A 19,354-nucleotide genomic window follows, 5' to 3' on the forward strand; every position below is an offset into this window, starting at 1 on the left:
ATTTATTCATGTTTAACGTGTTCTGGCTATAGTGTGTGTATTATACTTCCATATCTTTGTTAATAATGTCTTCCAGGAAAGCAGGGCTTCAATGTTTTGCCTGATTTTTCTATTCAATGATGCAGCGGTTCTTCTTAGCTTTCAAAGTACCATCTCGTCAGTATTAAGTTTATACTTAACTCTTTTTTTTAATAAAGAGGAGAACATTGAAAGGTTGGTCAAAATGGCAGCCTACCTTCAAATTCTAGCATATTTTTATTTTTAAAAATGTAATAAATGTAAGTCCATATTTAGAAAGTGTTCTCTTCCAAAATAGAAAATATCTTCAAGAGGTCTTCAAACCTCCTGTTTTATTAGACTAGCTTATCATTTACTAAATAATGCTCATCAAATACATATTCATCATTTCATTAAAAACTATACTCATTTTAAGTCACTAATACTGGAAAGCTGGCAAACTTGTGCCAAAACTATTTGGAAACTAAGCTTAGCTTTCCTTCTTTGTATGGCTCAAAATAGGCTTATTTTCTGCTGTTCCTAAATTTTGAATTCTCTTTCGCTAGGATGTTCTAGTAAATGAATGTCTTAATGCTATTTTGTGACTTTGACATTTATACTTGAGATAATTTTGCGCCTACATCCATCTGCTGGCTAGACGTGTCTACTTGGACAACCCTCTTGAAACAAACACAGCCATGTCCCGTGCCTCCAGCCCATGTCCTTGTCCTTAGTTGTACTGTCCCCAGTATCTAGCACACTGCCTTGTCCACGGAAGGAGATCAGGAAAAGGTAATTAATTGAGAACACTTCCTCACCTGGGAGAATCTATCCGTATCAAATGCTTGACAACACGAGGAACGTAGGAGCTGGGTTTTTTCCTCTTTGGTAATCGATCCGTTTAGGCACTCCAGGTTATTGGATTTTGGTAATGAGCCCTCCCAACTGGTAAAGGCTTCCATGACCAAAGGATAGGCTCATCATCACGTATAAAAACATCAGGAGTGAATGCGTGAAAGGGGATGCTTTTAAAACATAATACCTTCTAGACTGGCATGTGATATGAAAAAATAATTTGTCTCAAAAAGAGAAAAAGAGAAACTATGTGCTGTCTTTGCCGTTTATCCTAATTTGGACCCTGTAATATTGATCAAGCTCCTCAGCTCCGCAGAGATCAGGACACTGGATGCTCTGGGAAATGAGCTTGTATGGAATAAGCGAGATGGAACAAATCAGCACCCAGCTTGTTTGCCGCCTCTGCCAACAAGCTCCCCCCCGCCCCGCCCAGTTCACATGAAGACCACACACAGACCGCTTAGACAACCTCCCTGGAGTATTCACAAAGCATCCGAATGCTATATTGTAATTGCCTGTCTACGTGTTTCTCTTGCTCATTTCTGGGTCACAAATGCCTTGAAGCGTCTGCTTTGTAGCTTCTTCTGTGAAGAAGCAATATCTTCCCAACCACGGTGAATAATTTCCCTATGTAGACGTGTTGTTGAACCTAAACATGTGTGATGAATAAGTATTAATTGATGGACCTTTTCTTCCCCAGGGCCTTTCCCGGTGGTCAGTTTAATGGTGGGATCTGTTGTTCTGAGCATGGCCCCTGACGAGCACTTTCACATATCAAGCAGTAATGGCACTGCATTCAATGCCACCACGCTAGACTATGAGGCTAGAGATGCAACAAGAGTATTGATTGCAAGCACCCTTACTCTTTTGGTTGGCATTATACAGGTAATGGGATTACAAGTACAGTATAGATTGGCATGATTTTAACATGAAATAACAGTATAAAGCATGTGAACTTAAAGATTCATTTAGAAGCACAACCGAGCGATTTATGAGACCCCCAAGGTTCTTTTCTAACTTATGTTGTTTTAGGTCAGATCCTGAAATAGTCAGCAAGACCTTGCTTACTGGGGTTCAGATATCCTAAAAGTTAGAGGCAGGAAGAAAATCAGAAGAACATGTGTGATTCCATTTTTTTCTCTGTATTGTTCCAATTTTAGCATATGTGCTGCCAAAGCGAGCACCCAGTTTTTTTATTAAAAATTTTTTTAATATTTATTTTTGAAAGAGAGAGTGAGCGGGGGAGGGGCATAGAGGGGGGCAGAGTACTCAAAGCGGGCTCCGAGCTGTCAGCCCAGACCCCTACATGGTGCTCAAGCCCAAGAACCATGAGATCATGACCTGTGCCCAAGTCGGATGCTCAACTGACTGAGCCACCCAGGCGCCCCATGTGTGATTGTAATGAGAATGAGGGAAGGGAAGTATGCAGAACTCACAAAGGAGAAAAAAGTGTCCTGGTGAGCAGAGCCGTGGGATCTGAAAGTCAAAGGAATAAGCCACATGATTTTTGCATTTACACATTGCATATCTAGAAACACTTCAAGGTTCTCATTACCACAGTTTTCAAATTTTAGATTGGTAGAGGGGCATTGGGAAATCCAGATTTGTTTCCTACAAGTATCTGTGTGTTATCAGCAGGTTACCAGAGTTTTAACTGTTGAGTTTATTTTTTGTTTTTGTTTTTAATGTTTATTTATTTATTATTTTTTAAAATGTTTTATTTATTTCTAGGAGAGAGAGAGAGAGAGACAGCGTGAGCAGGGGAGGGTCAGAGAGAGAGGGAGTCACAGACTCTGAAACAGGCTCCAGGCTCTGAGCTGGCAGTCAGCACAGAGCCAGACGCGGGGCTCGAACCCACGAACCGCGAGATCATGACCTGAGTGAACGTCGGACGCTTAACCGACTGAGCCACCCAGGCGCCCCTAATGTTTATTTATTTTTGAGAGATAGCACAAGTGAGCACGAGTTGGGGAGGGGCAGAGGGAGACACAGAGTCAGAAGCAGACTCCAGGCTCTGAGCTGTCAGCACAGAGCCCGACATGGGGTTTGAACTCACAACTGTGAGATCATGACCTGAGTGGAAGTCGGACGCTGAACCGGCTGAGCCCCCGACGCCCCTACTGGTGCTGGTTGGTTTAATTCGTTGCCAGTTCAAGAGAATTGGTCCTTCTTCGAGGCAAACTTTAACTTTTTCTTTCCTTCTCATACTAGTTGATATTTGGAGCTTTGCAGATCGGATTCATAGTGAGGTACTTGGCAGATCCTTTGGTTGGCGGATTCACAACAGCTGCTGCCTTCCAAGTGCTCGTCTCACAGCTGAAGATCGTTCTCAACGTTTCCACCAAAAACTATAATGGCGTTCTCTCCATTATCTATGTAAGTGTGGCTTCTTACTCCGGAGGTGGCTCACGGAGAAAAATCTGTTCTTTTCCTCTGAGCCCTGAGTCGGGAGAGTGTGTGTTCCTCCGTGCCGTACTTTGGGAAGCTATTGAAAACATTTTTCTCTGAAAGAAAGCAATAGAACGAGGAGTAACATTGAAGACGGCAGATTTTACAAATCATCGTTCTCAGCTGGTCAAAATGGGTCCAGAAGTATCACTGCACTTAAAACTATGAAGGAAAACACAGTGGTATAATGAAGTGAAGCCTGGTCTAGGATGCCACAGACTTGAGTCCCAGTCTCCACCGGCCTCTGATAAGTTGGGTGGCCATAGACACATCATGCGGCTGAAAGCTCAGGTTTGGCGCCGGACCCTGGGTTAATATCCTGACTCTTCCGTATACTAGTTATATGAGCAAATCACCACGCCCCAGTTTCCTTCTCTGCCAAACAGAGTTGGTAACAATATCTATATTCATACTTAAGTTAAATAAGGGTGTAAGAGCAGCACTTGGCCAGAGGCTGGTACATTAACAAGTACTCAGAAAAAGTAGGTTGGAATTATTTCATATCTCAAGGCTTCTTTTTTTTTTCATTTGTAAAATGAAACGATGAGCTGTAGCTCTAAAGCCCTTTCTAACTGTGAGAGTCCATAAAATGCATAATGTAAAGGTCTCAGCAATTATAGATGAAAAGGAACATCAGAATCGGAGGTGACTCAACATGCAAAAGAGGATGTAAGTCACACTAATTAGATTTGAAAAAGTTCTTGGATCTAAATCTATGTGCTATATAAAGCATGCTATCGATGCTCAGAAAATGATAATGATAGTAACATGATGTCAGTCCAGCTTGGGGTGGATGACACTATGCCAAAGTACTGTGCTAGCCTTGAGATGGGGTTTCAGTCCTTTACGGACCCACGTATTAGCTTCTAAAACAACGTAAGGCCATGTGTTCATATGTGAAAATTAGTGATGTGGTCAGGAATGTGCTCAATTTCCCAACAGCGTCATAATCCCACATTCCCTATCTGTTCAACACATAGTGCCGAGCGTCTATTAGAAGCCTGGTACTGTGCTAAGCAGCAGAAGTAGGTAGAGAAGATAGTGTAATGCGGTGATTCATCAGGGGCTTTGAACTTCCGTAGACTTGAGTTGGAATCTTGGTTTCACCGTCTACTACCCGCGTGATTTGGGGCGCGATGTTATATACAACTTTCTGTGCGCCTCAGTGTCTTCAGTTGCAAGATGGGAATAATAATAGTAGCTGCCCCTTAGCATTGTGAGGATTAAAAAGGAAAATCTGTGTAAAGCACTTAGCACAATATGTGGCTCATGGGAAGCGCTTCTTTCATTATTATTACCGTTACTGTTGTTGTTATTGTTGTTACCGCTATTTTTATGGCGATTAGACCTTATGGAGCTTATTGGTCACTTCTTAAGGACCCAGCCTATTAACACAGGCTGTTTTCTGATTCAAGATTATTTTTGTCGTGGCTTTGTTTGCAACCAGGTCCTTGGTTCATTTTGAAAGCTTCTGACTGCCTTTCTCTGACGGGCTCCCTCGCATTTGCAGTCTCTGGCGTGTCTTGCATTTCCTTGCTTTCCCACGTTTCCTGCCTACTGTTCATTCATTTATTCCTTGATGGTCATTCATACAATCCATCTATCCAATAAGTATTTATTGACTACGTCCTATGTGCTAGGAACTAGTTTCTCCCTATACAAAGCCACTGGCCCCTGCTGAATCCCCCAAGAGACCCTTAATGAGTGTACTCACCTCTTCGTGAACCTCGCTTGGCCTGCTTCTACACAGATCACAGGAGGCTCAGGCCAGGTTACCCTGGTCCCTGGCGATTGGGGGACCTCGCCGATAGGAGAATGAAATAGTTCTTCTGGTCTCCTGGGACTATGCTTTGTGTTTTATTTTTAAGTTTTTATTTTAATTCCAGTATAGTTAACATACAGTGTTATATTAGTTTCAGATATACATGTAGTGATTCAATAATTCTATACCTCACCTGGTGCTCATCATGACAAGTGCTTCTTAGTCCCCATCTCCTGTTTTACCCATCCCCCCACCCACTGGAAACCATCAGTTTGTTCTGTACAGTTAAGAGTGTGTTTCTTAGTTCCTCTCTTTCTTTTCTGATGTTTGCTCATCTGTTTCATTTCTTAAATTTCACATATGAGTGAAATCGTGGTATTTATCTTTCTCTAACTTATTTTGCTTAGCATTATAAGCAAGCAAAGCTCTCTAGCTCCATTCATGTCATTACAAATGGCAAGATTTCATTCTTTTTTTAAGGCTGAGTAATAATCTATTGTATGTATATATGCCACTCCTTCTTTATCCATTCATTAGTTGATGGACACTGGGCTGCTCCCACAATTTGGCTATTGTAAATAATGCGACTATAAACACAGGGGTGCATGTATCCCTCTGAGTTAGTGTTTTTGTGGTTTTTTGGGTAAATACCCAGTAGTGTGATTCCTGTATGATAGGGTTGCACTGTTTTTTACTTTTGGGGGAAACCCCATATTGTTTTCCACACCAGTCTGCATTCCCACCAACAGTTCATGAGGGCTCCTTTTTCTCCACATCCTTGCCAACACTTGTTGTTTCTTCTGTTTTTGCTCTCAGTCATTCTAACAGGTGTGAGGTGGTCTCTCACTGTGGTTTTGATATGCATTTCCCTGATGATGAGGGACGTTGAGCATCTTTTCATGTGCCTGTTGGCTATCTGGATGTCTTTGGAGAAGTGTCTGTTCATGTCTACTGCCCATTTTTAAGTTGGATTACTTGTTTTTTTCGGTGCTGACTTGTATAAGTTCTTTATATGTTTTGCGTACTAATGCTTTATTGGATATGTCATTTGCAAAAATCTCATTTAGTAGGTTGTCTTTCATTTTTGTTAGTTGTTCCATTTGCTGTGCAGATGCTTTTTATTTTTTTGTAGTTCCAATAGTTTATTTTTGCTTTTATTTCTCTTACCTCAGGAGACATTTAGAAAAAAGTTACTATGGCCGATATCCGAGAAACTACTGCCTGTGTTCTCATACAGTTCTTTGACGCTTTCAAGTCTCACATTTAGGTCTTTCATCCGTTTTGAATTTATTTTTGTGTGTGGTGTAAGAAAGTGGCCCAGTTTCATTTTTTTGCATGTTGCTGTCCAGTTTCCCAAACACCACTTGTTGAAGAGACTGTTTTTTCTCATTGCATATTCTTTTCTACTTAGACAAAGATTAATTGGTCATTTAATTGTAGGTTTATTTCTGGGTTTTCTATTCTGTTCCATTGATCTATATGTCTGTTTTTATAACAGTCCATGCTTGTAACCGAAACCACGACCCTGAAATCAAGATCTGAGCTGAAATCAAAATCGGACGCTTAACTGACTGAGCCACCCAAGCGTACCATGTTGTTTTGATTACTGTAGTTCTGTAATATAACTTAAAGTCTGTCGTGGTGGTACCTACAGTTTTGTTTTCCTTTTTCAAGATTGCTTTCACTATTCAGGGTCTTTTGTGGTTCCATACAAATTTTAGGATTATTTGTTCCAGTTCTGTGAAAAATGCTATTGGTATTTTGTTAGGAATTGCATCAAATGTGTGTATATGGCTTTGGGTAGTGCAGACATTTTAACAATATTTGTTCTTTCAAGCCATGAGCATGGTATGTCTTTCCATTTCTTTGTGTCTTTCCTAGGACTGTGTTTAAGATGAAGCTTGCCGCAAATGATCCCACTTTGAAACAGGGACAAAGCAATCAAGAAATACTAGAACAAGGTCAAAAGTAGTTTTTAAACCAAACATGACTATTATGGGACTTATGTTCTGTGGAACATTGCTCTTGAAGTCTTAAGTTAGAGAGTATCATAGAATTTTGAGAGAATTCCTCCAGGCCAGTCAAGTTGGATGAATATATTTCCATCTTCCCTGTGTGATTATGTCTCTAAGATTGCTCTTCTGAAAAGAAAGGATCAGCAAATTTGGAAAGGATTGCATAAGAGTTGAATGAACCACTCAGTATCTGAACAGACAATTTCACTTAGGACATTCTGGGCTGCAATCATTCATGAAAGAACCTTTCAACAAATGCAGGGTAGTCATGGACTCCTTCCAGGAAAAATTGGAAGATTGTTGTAAGATATTTTCCTTGGCATGTAGTAACTTAACATCCCTTTTGTTATAAGGTTGTACTTTGGATTGTTTCCCTACCCCAACTCTTCCCAAGAAAGAAGATAATTAATTCAAAGACTTGGAGGTGGAAATATTGGGACAGTATGAAAAGCTAAAACTTTACTTAGTAAATGCCAGAGACACTGAAATGTGGGATGCAGAGGGGGAATAGCAGGATGCTGGCAGAATTCACAATTAATAATACTCCTCAAGCCACCAGGTAGCCACTCAGTTATGTAAGTAAATCACGTAGCACATTGAAGAGTGAATATGTTGGGGCGCCTGGGTGGCTCAGTCACTTGAGCAGCTGAATCTTGATTTCAGCTCAGGTCATGATCTCACAGTTCATGGAACTGAGCTTTGCATCAAGCTCTGCACAAATAGCATGGAATATAATCCAAGAGCCTGCTTGGGATTCTCTCTCTCTCTCTCTCTCTCAGAATAAATAAGCTTTGAACAACTCTATATAAAAAAAAAAAAAAGAGTATGTTTTCCTACCATTCATCTTGACTGGCTTGTTTCACTAGACAAAGAGTTTCTACCTGCTTACTGAAGTGATAACTACCTCCTCATTCCTTCCTTTAATGAGGAGAACCACACTGAAAAGTTCTGCCCAAATGATGAGAGTTTTGAAGGCTTGATCAGATTCACTAATTCTCATCTGTTTCAGTACATAAAAATTAAGCCATTTTAATAAGGAAAGTAACACTTGAAGGGTTGATCTACATATGGGCAAAAGTTGTTTCTGGTAGGAGGAAATACCTTACCACAGGGGATGATTATGAAGGGTTTGTTATATTTATAAAGATGAATTAAAAATAAATTTGGACCAAAAGTTAACTGATAAACTTCCTCATATGTAATATCAGGTATCTATTTTTTCTCTTGTGGCTTCCTACCTCCAGGTAATGGTAGGCAAAGAAGGAAGAAAGTATCGAAGTGAAATGGTCCTAAAATTCTCCAAGCATGGGGAAATAGAGTAAAATATTTTCCATCACTGAAACGATCATTATTATGATTTGAACTTTTCAGAATATTAGGTTGAAATATGGATTCATATGTGTCTTCACATTTTAAATATATTTTAGTAGGTATTTTAATAGTAATCTAAATTAGAATTAATTTTTAGTACTTTCTTAGAGTCTCATTTCTATTATTTTTGAATGCAATCTGACTACTTCAGTTTATATGGGTAAATTTTATTTCCACATAGACTAAACTTTTTATTGAAGAATTTTTTGTAAGAGATGACTCATGTATGCAACTAATATATTTATATGCTTGTTTAATGCAATTGTATAATGTAAGCTGGTTTTGTTGTTTGCAACTCATATTACATTTTTAATACACTAGAGGTGCTTTGTATTCAAAGGTCTGAGTAATTCCCGTAGACTAAATGGGGATCCTGAAGTGATCATTTTTGTAAGGTGGAAATGTTTTTTCACGATTGGGATAGTTATCTGATTGTTTTCAAGTTTGAATTTTCCCCTCTTGAGTTGAAAGTAAACCTTTGCCGTGTAGACAATTAAGTGAAATATTGTATCTAGCTTATGAATTAATGAGGTTTGTCATCAGAAAATTGATGACGATGTGGAATTTGAGAAACTTAACAGATGATCACGGGGGAAGGGAATGAAAAGTAAGATATAAACAGAGAAAGAGGCAAACCACAGGAGACTCTTACATACAGAGAACAAACGGAGGCCTGATGGGGGCGGGCGCTGGGGAAAATGAGTGATGGGCATTGAGGAGGGCACTTGACGAGATGAGCGCTGGGTGTTGTATGTAAGTGATGAGTTACTGGATTCTACTCTTGAAGCAAGACTACACTGGGTGTTAGCTAACTTGAGGATAAGAAAAGAAGACAGAAGGAAAGTTGATGATGTGAAGGGCCAGACGCAATACCATCATGACTCTGGGGGCACGTAGGACTCTTTGCTTCTAGGACAGATGCCCTAAACTCCCGGGTCACTGTGTCTGCTTGTGGCTCCTCCATTTTCTCTTTTGCACCCTGCTATCACCTGCTTCATCATTTGCTGTCAATGTATCTGCCTCTAGCGATTTTCCCTGACTCTGGAAGGCAAAGTAACTTTGTTGGTATTGGGTTTAAAGCAAGAGCAAAAATACTCTGAGTGAAAGTCCAAGGGACTTCCTGCTTGAACTCTCATTCAAGGACTTGGAGGATGGATTTTGCTGGCATGAAAACACCTCCCCTCATTCCCTTACTCTTGAATGTTCTCCAGAGAGTTGGAGTTGCTGGCAAAATGACTGGTAGATCACCTATTGTTTGTTACACAGAATCATTACTGGATTGTCATTATAATTATTTTAAATACAGCTTGTCTATAAAATTAAGTACGAAATACATTATAAATGATCAGACGGTCCATTCCTTTATTTTCATATAAAATATATCTATAAAAGGACTCATTCAAAAAAAGTAACCTTCACTGAGAGATATTTTGTCTCAAAGAATTAAAGAATACCTTCCTAAGTCATTCCTTCCACAAAACTGAAGCTGCTGGAACAAAGCTATTAGTGTTCTGCCTCGGGATTCTCCTTCGTTAATCTTCCTAGATTCCCAGAAACCTCCTATTTACAAAATAAAACTAGTTAACTAGGTTTTTTTTTTTCCCCTGAGTTGGCTTGTCTGTCCACTTGGAAAGAGTTGTTTTTATTTAAGTCATTTCAGTTCAAGTTTGAACTAAGTACCAAATTAATTTCCAAAAAAAATTATATTTGAACTATACATCAATTCTATAGCTTTTCTTTGCCATGAAGAATGGATCAGTCCCTGTGTATCTACATATGAAGTATTTAGGTATTTTTATTACCACCCATATAATTCAGGGTTGGGAAGAGTTTTACCTAAAATACCGGCTAATTGGGACTTTTGGGTTTATCAGTTTTTAGTCTCTATAATACCACATCAACATTGTGAAATTAGGTCACTTAATAGCCCCTGTAAAACCACTTTAAGATATAAACTTTGAAAACTTTTCTGCAAGTGGAGCACCTGGGTGGCTCCCTCAATTAAGTGTCCGACTCTTGGTTTCAGCTCAGGTCATGATCTCACAGTTTGTGAGATCGAGCCCTGTGTCAGGCTCCCTGCTGAGCATGGAGACTGCTTGGGATTCTCTCTCTCTCTCTCTCTCTCTCTTTCTCAAAATAAGTAAATGAACATTAAAACTTTTCTGCAAGCAAAATTCAACATAAGATATTTTTCTTTTAAAATAACTCATTTTATTGTAAAAAAAATGCAGATAAAAATAAAACGGTAGATATCACCCATGGTTTTATGACTCCAATTAACTGTCACTAATAACTTGGTGGTATATATATATATATATATGGCAAAGACTGGATGTTTTTAATGGTCCCTGTGTTAGCCAATACATTTTTATGATTTTATGTGAAATTCTTAAGTGTTTTTGATGATGATATGATTTTTCACATGGGAAGAATATAAAATTATTCTTTTCTTTTTACAGACTCTGATTGAGATTTTTCAAAATATTGGCAACACCAATCTTGCTGATTTCATTGCTGGATTGCTCACCATTATCATCTGTATGGCAGTTAAGGAAGTAAATGATCGATTTAAGCACAAAATTCCAGTCCCTATTCCTATAGAAGTAATTGTGGTAAGTAAAACATGTAGTTAGAAAATTTGGCATTAATTGGTTTGACGAGAAAGAAGTTGTGATATATATATATATGTTATTGTAATATATATATAGTAATATATGTATGTATCACAATGGAACATTACTGAGCCATAAAAAAGAATGAAATCTTGCCATTTGCAACAACATAGATGGAGCTAGAGAGTATAATGCTAAGTGAAATAAGTCCGTCAAAGACAGACAGATACTGTGTGGAATTTAAGAGACAAAACAAGGGGCACCTGGGTGGCTNTCTCTCTCTCTCTCTCAGAAATTAAAATAAATAAATAAATAAAATTAAAAAAAGGAACAAAACAAGTGAACAAAGAAAAAGACAAAAAAAAAAAACCAAAAAAACCCCAAAAAACCCGGGAATCTTAAATACTGAGAACAAACTGGTGGTTGCCAGAAGGGAGGTGGGTGGGGGGATGGGTGAAATAGATGAAGGGGATTTAGAGCGCTCTTATCTTTTTTTTCAATGTTTATTTTTGAGAGAGAGAGAGAGAGAATGTATGCAGGGGAGGGGTAGAGAGAGAGGGAGACAGAATCCAAAGCAGCTCCAGGCTCTGAGCCGTCAGCACAGAACCAGACATGGGGCTTGAACTCATGGACTGTGAGATCATGACCTGAGCTGAACTCTGATGCTCAACCAACTGAGCCCCCCAGGCGCCCAAGAGCACTCTTACCTTGAATACCACAAAATAATGTATAGAAAAGTTGAACCATTATGCTGTACACCTGAAACTAATATAACACCATCTGTTAATTGTACTTGGATTAAAAAAAAAAAAAAGAAACCAACAGGGCAGACTTCCCAAAGGGGAGACCAAAAATAATAAAAAAGGAGTTGTTAGAACATGGATTTTTTTTAAACCTTTTTGTTTTGTTTTCAGACAATAATTGCTACAGCCATTTCATACGGAGCCAACCTGGAAAAAAGTTACAATGCTGGCATTGTTAAATCCATCCCAAGGGGGTGAGTGTGGACTTCCTCTTAGGCAATACTAATATATTAAGTCAGAATTTTCTATTTAAAGGAAACCTTTTATTATAAGCTTCATTTCATTGGTGCTCCCTCAATAGTCTTCTTTGTGTGTGATCTTAAAGGAACATCCAGTCATGCAAACTGTCAAACGGTGTGTGTGTCGATAAAATTTAAGCCATTTGTTTAAAAACAGCTCCCATGCACTCTGTCCTTTTCTCTATTTTCTTAAAATATGACAGGACATGTATGGTTACCACCAGACTCCTGATTTGAACTCACATGTGGAATTATAATATGATATAAATAGAATAAGGGTTAGTAACGTCTATTCCTCCGAGAACAATCTGCTTAAGGATTAAGGGACATCTGGCTTCAATTCTCTACCATTTAGTTTAATCAATCCTAAATAATAATTATGCCACTTGTTCCCATGAATAAAATTTATTATCTTGAAAGGGATGTTTTTTATATGGTTGGTAATTCGGTGAACTAGAAGAGTAAAGAGCTGGGTTCCTTTGTCCACTTCCGTCACCGTCTAGATAGATGACAGAGAGCAGGGGGCTCCTATAAAGAAGGGCAATGACACCTGCTGAGTTCCTAACTCAAGCTTATTCTGCTCTGCTGAGATCTCTCAGAAGATGTACCGAATGGGCCAGGTACACTGTGCTGTAATTTTATCATACAGCCTTAAAAAAGAGGCCCAAAGATTTATTAGATCGGAAACACCAACTTCTAGCCATTATGACCAGTCTTACTGTTAGATAGGCAATGAGAACTAGTTTCCCCTTCTCCCATCGAAGTACTAACCAGGCCCGACCCTGCTTAGCTTCCAAGATCAGATGAGATCCGGCACGTTCAGGGTGGTATGGCCATAGACCAGCTTCCTTTTCTTATTATTTATTTTGAGAGAGAGGAGAGAGAGAAAAAGAGAGAGAGAGAGAATGAGTGGGGAGGGGCAGAGAAAGAGGGGACAGAGGATCCGAAGCAGCCTCTGTGCTGTAAGTGCAGAGCTCAGTGTGGGACTCAAACCCACAAACCATGAGATCATGACCTGAGCTGAAATCAAGAGTTGAACGCTTAACCGACTGAGCCACACAGGTGCTTCCCACCACCCAATTTTTTTGAAATTACTTTCCAAAGGTGCTTCATCAAGTGATTCTTTTTTTTTTTTTAAATATTTTTATTTATTTCTAGGAGAAAGAGAGAGAGAGAGAGAGNGACCTAAGCGAAAGTCGGACGCCTAACCGACCAAGCCACCCAGGCGCCCCGATTCTTACGATCAATATTTTGATAACGAATCCTGATGCTGGAAGGAATTTCATGATAAAAGATGTAATATGGCTATTTGTGGCCTTAGGGCATTTTCATCCCATTGGATGGTTATAAACAACTACATAAGCCATATTTCATGGATCCGTTTTGTCCGGCTTCCTAAGATGTAATACTGACAGGCTGTCCACAGCAAATGCCCTGTGCCACAAATCCATGTTCCATGAGTAGGTTTGAAGAACTCATTTTTGCCGCCCTCAGTCCTTCTTTCTGGCCCTGTCCAGAGCTTTCCTGACCACTGTTCTCCTGAAGTGGATCTCTAGCCTCCTTGGCCCTTGGGTTGAGTCATGTCGACTCCTCTGAGAGACCCCTGGGGTGGCTGGTCGGCCAGGCTGACCTAGCCGGCCCCAGGGACTGTGAGCCCCTCTGTCAGGGCAGTGAGCCCAGGTGTCTTGTTCGGCTCTGCCTTTGCAGCACAGAACCTATTCCATAGGGGCATCTCGGGAAATACTTGAAGGGACCAAATACCCAAGCCTGTGCCATTGAGAACAAGCCGCTATTGTCCGATCTCGCGTGGCGGGCAGGATGCAGCCTCGCGACGCCAGCAGCCCTCAGAAAGACAGGGCGCGTGGGCGGACGGGGAAAGAGGGTGTTGGAGGTGAGACCCGTGCCGGGAAGGGGAGCGGAAAGACGTGCAGGCCACCTGTTCATCCCCTCTTGCCTTCAATCCACCAATGAGAGTCAAGCAAGGCTGCCGTGACAGCTCCCGTCTCCCTACTGAGGGTCAATGCCATAGGCTAGAGTCGCTCAGTCCACGTTGTTGTTGTTTAACCCTTACCAACGATGGGCTGCTTTCTTCTCTCCGTTTTAATCCCCATTCTCTCTCCTGCCTCCTGCCGGAGCGCACGGGCGGGCGGTCACCACTGCCAGACGTCCGTTTGTCACCATGTTCGTTACTGCCCTTTTAAGTGATGTGCTTTGCACTTGAACTTGAAGGCGTGGCCCGGGGGCAACAGGGCTGGGGAGGCCAGCAAAACCCACAGAGGTTTTCTCCCGGCTGCCGCCCTGGGGGCCACTTCTCCCTAACACGTGGGGAACGGTGTGACATTTGCCAAATGCGCGGGGCCAACCTGAAGCAAAGCCATGGGGCTGGCCTCCTGCTGCTCGTGCCAGACTCTCTGTTATGGGTCCTCTGGCCCTTGAGGGACCCGTGACTCCCCAGCCTTGTTTTTTTCAGAAAAATGTCCTTCATCCTCACTCCCTTCATCATGTTATCTCATGATCAGGCCGGACAGGGGAGGGCTTGCTGCAGCCCAGCAGAGCTACGGAAGGGGGCAGGAGCTGGGGAAAGGCTACTCAAAAGGTCGGTAGATGTCCAGCCAGGGCCCCAAGCGAGAGGCGGGGGGCAGAAAATCGCCCCCGCTAAGACCCAGCAAGGTGATACAGAAGCATGGCAGGTGCATGGCAGGGTAGGGTCCCCCACACTTACTGAGCACCCACTATGTGTGTAGGTACTAAGTACTTACACGTGCCATACAGCCTTTACTCGTTCCAGTAACCCTATGAGAAGGGTATTAGGCCCCATATGACATCTAAAGAAACTGGAACTTGGTAAGTTTAAATAATATGCTCAAAGTCAGAGAATTACTTACAGAGTGATGGGGCCAGCTTTCGGGTTCTTGGATTTCAAGCCTCTGCACGTTGTGACCTTGGGGAATCAAGGACCTGGTAGAAGGATCTGGAATTGGAGAAGTAGGGAGCCAGGCAGGCGGTGGGCTCAGGCTGCAATCAAAACGGAACTCTTTGCAGGACTGGAAGTTTAGGGATAACAGACCTAATTACCCGAAGGAGGGCTGGTTGGGTCTCAGGAGTCAGAAGACTGGCTTTTTTTTTTTTTTTTTTAATATTTTTATTTATTTCTAGGAGAGAGAGAGACAGCGTGAGCAGGGGAGGGTCAGAGAGAGAGGGAGTCACAGACTGAAACAGGCTCCAGGCTCTGAGCGGGCAGTCAGCACAGAGCCCGACGCGGGGCTCGAACCCACGAACCGCGAGATCATGACCTGAGCGAAAGTCGGACGCTTAACCGACTAAGCCACCCAGGCGCCCCCACTTCACTTTTCTGAGCCTCAGGTCCCTTAACAACAAAAGGAGAGAGGTAGATTCAACAATTTCTAGGATATTAGATTAGGATATTAATTTCGGTAATATTAGGATATTAGCTCTAAATTTCCATGGTTTTCTATAACAATCTCATTTCTTCTTTAGCACTTCCCTCTAATTAGAGGGGGGCCTGTAGTTTCCTATTAAAGGGAACTCAGGGGACACCTGGGTGGCTCAGTCAGTTAAGTATCTGACTTTCGCTCAGGTAATGATCTCATGGCTCGTGGGTTCGAGCCCCACGTTGGGCTCTGTGCTGACGGCTCAGAGCCTGGAGCCTGCTTCTGATTGTGTCTCCCTCTCTATGCTGCTCCCTCGCTCATACTCTGTTTCTGTCTCAAAAATAGCCTTGAAAAATGTTTTCAAAGGAAACTCAGGTGTAAGTGAGGTAGGTGAGGGAGATTGTTTTAGTGGGTTTTTTTGTTTTGAAGTTTTTTGGCTTAGGGACTTCTGGATATATACTCTATGGATAGTTACTGAGATATAGCTACATGGAAATCATTCTCCTAATACTCATATTTGGGGACAACTGTATAATTATAAACTTGTAGCTTTCTTTTTTTCTTTCTTTGTTTCTTTGTTTCCTTCTTCCTTCCTTTTTTTAAATTTAATTTTTAGTGTTTATTTATTTTTGAGACAGAGACAGAACATGAGCAGGGGAGGGGCAGAGAGAGAGGGAGACACGGAATCTGAAATAGGCTCCAGGCTCTGAGCTGCTGGCACAGAGCGTGGGGCTTGAACTCAAAAACCACAGATCACAACCTGAGCCAAAGTCGGAGGCTTAACCTCGGTGCACCCCTTCCTTCCTTTTGAATAGGCTTTTATGCCCAACGTATGGCTTGAACTCATGACCTTGAGATTAAGAGTTGCATCCTCTATGGACTGAGCTAGCCAGGCACCTCTAGGTTTATTTCTTTACATGGTTTGTAGAATGGCTCTGGTTTGTCAAACAGTAGTATCCACCCTCACAGTCACTGAGAAGTCTTAGTCATTGTGATGATGCTACACTTGATCTTAGCCAAAAGGCCGAGAAGCGATTAGTTATTGTGATGATGAAACACTCTGATGACTAAATAAATTTAATCTTCTGAACTCAAGAAGATTTTAAATATCATAGCTCTTAAGATCTGGATTTTTTAATGTTTTAAATTTTAAATTTAATCTTAAAATTAAAATTTTTAAAATTTAATTTAAAAATATTTTTGAGAGAGATAGAGCAAGAAGGGGGGAGGGGCAGAGAGAGAGGGAGGCACAGAGTATGAAGCAGCTCCAGGCTCTGAGCTGTCAGCACAGAGCCTGGTGTGGGGCTTGAACCCACGAACTGTGAAATCATGTCCTGAGCCAAAGTTGGACACTCAACTGACTGAGCCACCCAGGCACTCCTTTAATTTTTTTTAAGGAAGAGAAAGAGAGAGAGAGAGAGAGAGAGAGAGGGAGAGAGAATCTTGAGCAGGCTCCATGCTCAGCGCAGAGCCCTATCTATATGGGGCTCAATCCCATGACCCTGGGAGCGTGGCCTGAGCTGAAATCAAGAATCAGACACTTAACTGATTGAAGCACCTGAGCACCCCAAAATATGGTTTTCTACTCAGCTCTTTTATCATTTTCTATTGTTTGTGTCTTTAAAAGACTTGACATCTCCTCAAACAGGACAAATCTCATTTTATAGCCAGATAATCTTTTAAATTCAAAGATCTTTAAGATAAAACTATGTAAGGGGAAACACTAATGTGTGAAATGGCATGGCATGGGATAGTCTGATATTATAGGATCCATAATGACAGGTTTATTCATGTCACAGGTCTGGATAATGCAGCGTTTGTAAGCTCTCAAAGAGGAGACAAAGAAGTCAGCCAGTGAGATGGCACCGATTTCTAATTAAAAACTGTAAAAGCAATGCTACCACATGCTTGTCTCATGCTGTCGCCCTCAGGATCAAGCCCTTCCCCGTCTGACTTGGGGTGGGGCGGATAGAGCGCGTGGCGAGGTCGGAACAGAGCATCGTGGTCCAATCTTCACTGCAGTTTTCATTTAAAACCTCGCTAGGTTTTTGCCTCCTGTACTTCCCCCTGTGAGCTTGTTTTCGGAGATGCTGACTGCCTCATTTTCCATCGCCGTCGTGGCCTATGCTATTGCAGTGTCTGTAGGAAAAGTATACGCCATCAAGTATGATTACACCATCGATGGGAACCAGGTATGGCACCCCGTGTGCAGAACCACGTTTGTAGGGCTGAAGACAAGCAAAAAGCGTAAGTGGGGTAGATTCCGCTGCGTGCCAAAGAAGAGGTTGGCTCCTCTCGCTACCCCTAGTGACCTGGGGTTTCCCCCCGGAGCATGCTAATTTGAAATTGATTGGAAATAGGCATGTTGTATCTCTTACCTTTTTACGAAGTTGAAGTAACCCGAATTTTAAGAGTTAATTTAGTCAGGTCATAAATAACATTCAAAGCTAATGCGTTAAGTCAGCATAAGAATTCTTCATCCAGTCCGGGGTCTCCTGATATATTTTATTTAATGGCAGCTATGACATGCAAAACAATGCAACAAACACGATCGATGAGAGTGGGGGGCCACTTTAAATTCAGGCGGCCCACTGCAGCTGATACACACAGAACCGCTTTTATTTTTTAAAAAATTTCAATGTTTTTATTTATTATTGAGAGACAGAGACAGAGCGTGAGCAGGGGAGGGGCAGAGAGATGGGGAGACATGGAATCTGAAGCAGCTCCAGGCTCTGAGCTGTCCGCACATAGCCCGACGCGGGGCTCGAACCCATGAACTGTGAGATCATGACCTGAGCTGAAGTCGGACACTCAACCGACTGAGCCCCCCAGGCGCCCGCAGACGGGACCACTTCCGTAGGTCTATGCTACATTCATTGCGAAGGGAGCTGATTTTAGACTGCTCCCAAATCTGTAAGCGTGGTTTGTTTTTGAAGACACAGCATAGCAGTCACAGCGGCACAATGATGAGCGGTCAGGCCGAGCAAGAGCCATCCTAGCCACACACACGTCCCCGCACACAGACAGCCGCTGAAGAAAGCGCTTTATGTGAGAACAGAACCATGCTTTACAGATACACCACCTACCGGGAAGGGGAGTCAGCATTTTAACCAGTGACTATTCCTTACTAACCTCACCAATGATGGAGAGCGGTGGGGTCTCTGAGACTCTGTGGACCCCCGAGTCCTGAATGCCTTTCAAGACCCCCACGTGCCCCTAGTGCTAGAGGTGAAGTTGGGGCTACCGCAAGGGAGGGCCGGGGAGGTCGCTCTCCCGCTTACCCTTCCTTACGCGCCTGGCGAGGGGCTTGCAGGTCCCACGTGCGACGTCACCGCCACCCCGTCTCTGCCTTAGGAATTCATCGCCTTCGGGATCAGCAACATCTTCTCCGGACTCTTCTCCTGCTTTGTGGCCACCACGGCCCTGTCCCGCACTGCCGTCCAGGAGAGCACGGGCGGAAAGACACAGGTATGGAACAGCAGCGTGGTGGCGCGCGTCTTCTGCAGGGGTGAACCTGGGAGCTGGTACCCAGCCGGGCTCGCAGCACCACCCAGCAGGGCGACCGGCCCGGGAGCGCATGGGCGTGGGCCTCCCCAGCCGATACCCCGGGCTCGCCCGGCTCCTCCATCCAGCTCCTCACCAGAACCCTCCTCACGTTTGTGGGTCCGTAATGCACATAGTCTCCAATTAGTCTCCCCGCGTCCCCACTCGGCTGGCCGAGAGCTACACTTGCCTGCTCTTCCAGGGACGGAAAACAACGGACAAGGAACCGGTCACGACAAGCGCTGATTTGTATCAATTTGTTATCTGGGGATAAAGAAGGCCTGGTGAAAGCACGTCACAGCTTAGGAGGTACTACG

The 19,354-nt window shown here is 42.5% G+C and overlaps 1 protein-coding gene across 1 annotated transcript in view; it reads left to right on the plus strand.

Moving 5' to 3' along the window:
• Nucleotides 1–19,354, plus strand: part of SLC26A4 (solute carrier family 26 member 4) — a 48,702-nt gene that overhangs the window by 7,217 nt on the left and 22,131 nt on the right. The window contains exons 4-9 of the mRNA XM_077758338.1: nucleotides 1,553–1,737; nucleotides 3,064–3,228; nucleotides 10,908–11,060; nucleotides 11,975–12,057; nucleotides 17,539–17,686; nucleotides 18,849–18,962. Of these exons, the coding sequence (XP_077614464.1) occupies nucleotides 1,553–1,737; nucleotides 3,064–3,228; nucleotides 10,908–11,060; nucleotides 11,975–12,057; nucleotides 17,539–17,686; nucleotides 18,849–18,962 (848 nt within the window). The remainder of the gene's footprint in view (nucleotides 1–1,552; nucleotides 1,738–3,063; nucleotides 3,229–10,907; nucleotides 11,061–11,974; nucleotides 12,058–17,538; nucleotides 17,687–18,848; nucleotides 18,963–19,354) is intronic.

The sequence above is a fragment of the Crocuta crocuta genome, unplaced genomic scaffold, assembly GCF_008692635.1.
Source record: "Crocuta crocuta isolate KB4526 unplaced genomic scaffold, BGI_CrCroc_1.0 scaffold103, whole genome shotgun sequence".
NCBI lineage: Eukaryota > Metazoa > Chordata > Mammalia > Carnivora > Hyaenidae > Crocuta > Crocuta crocuta.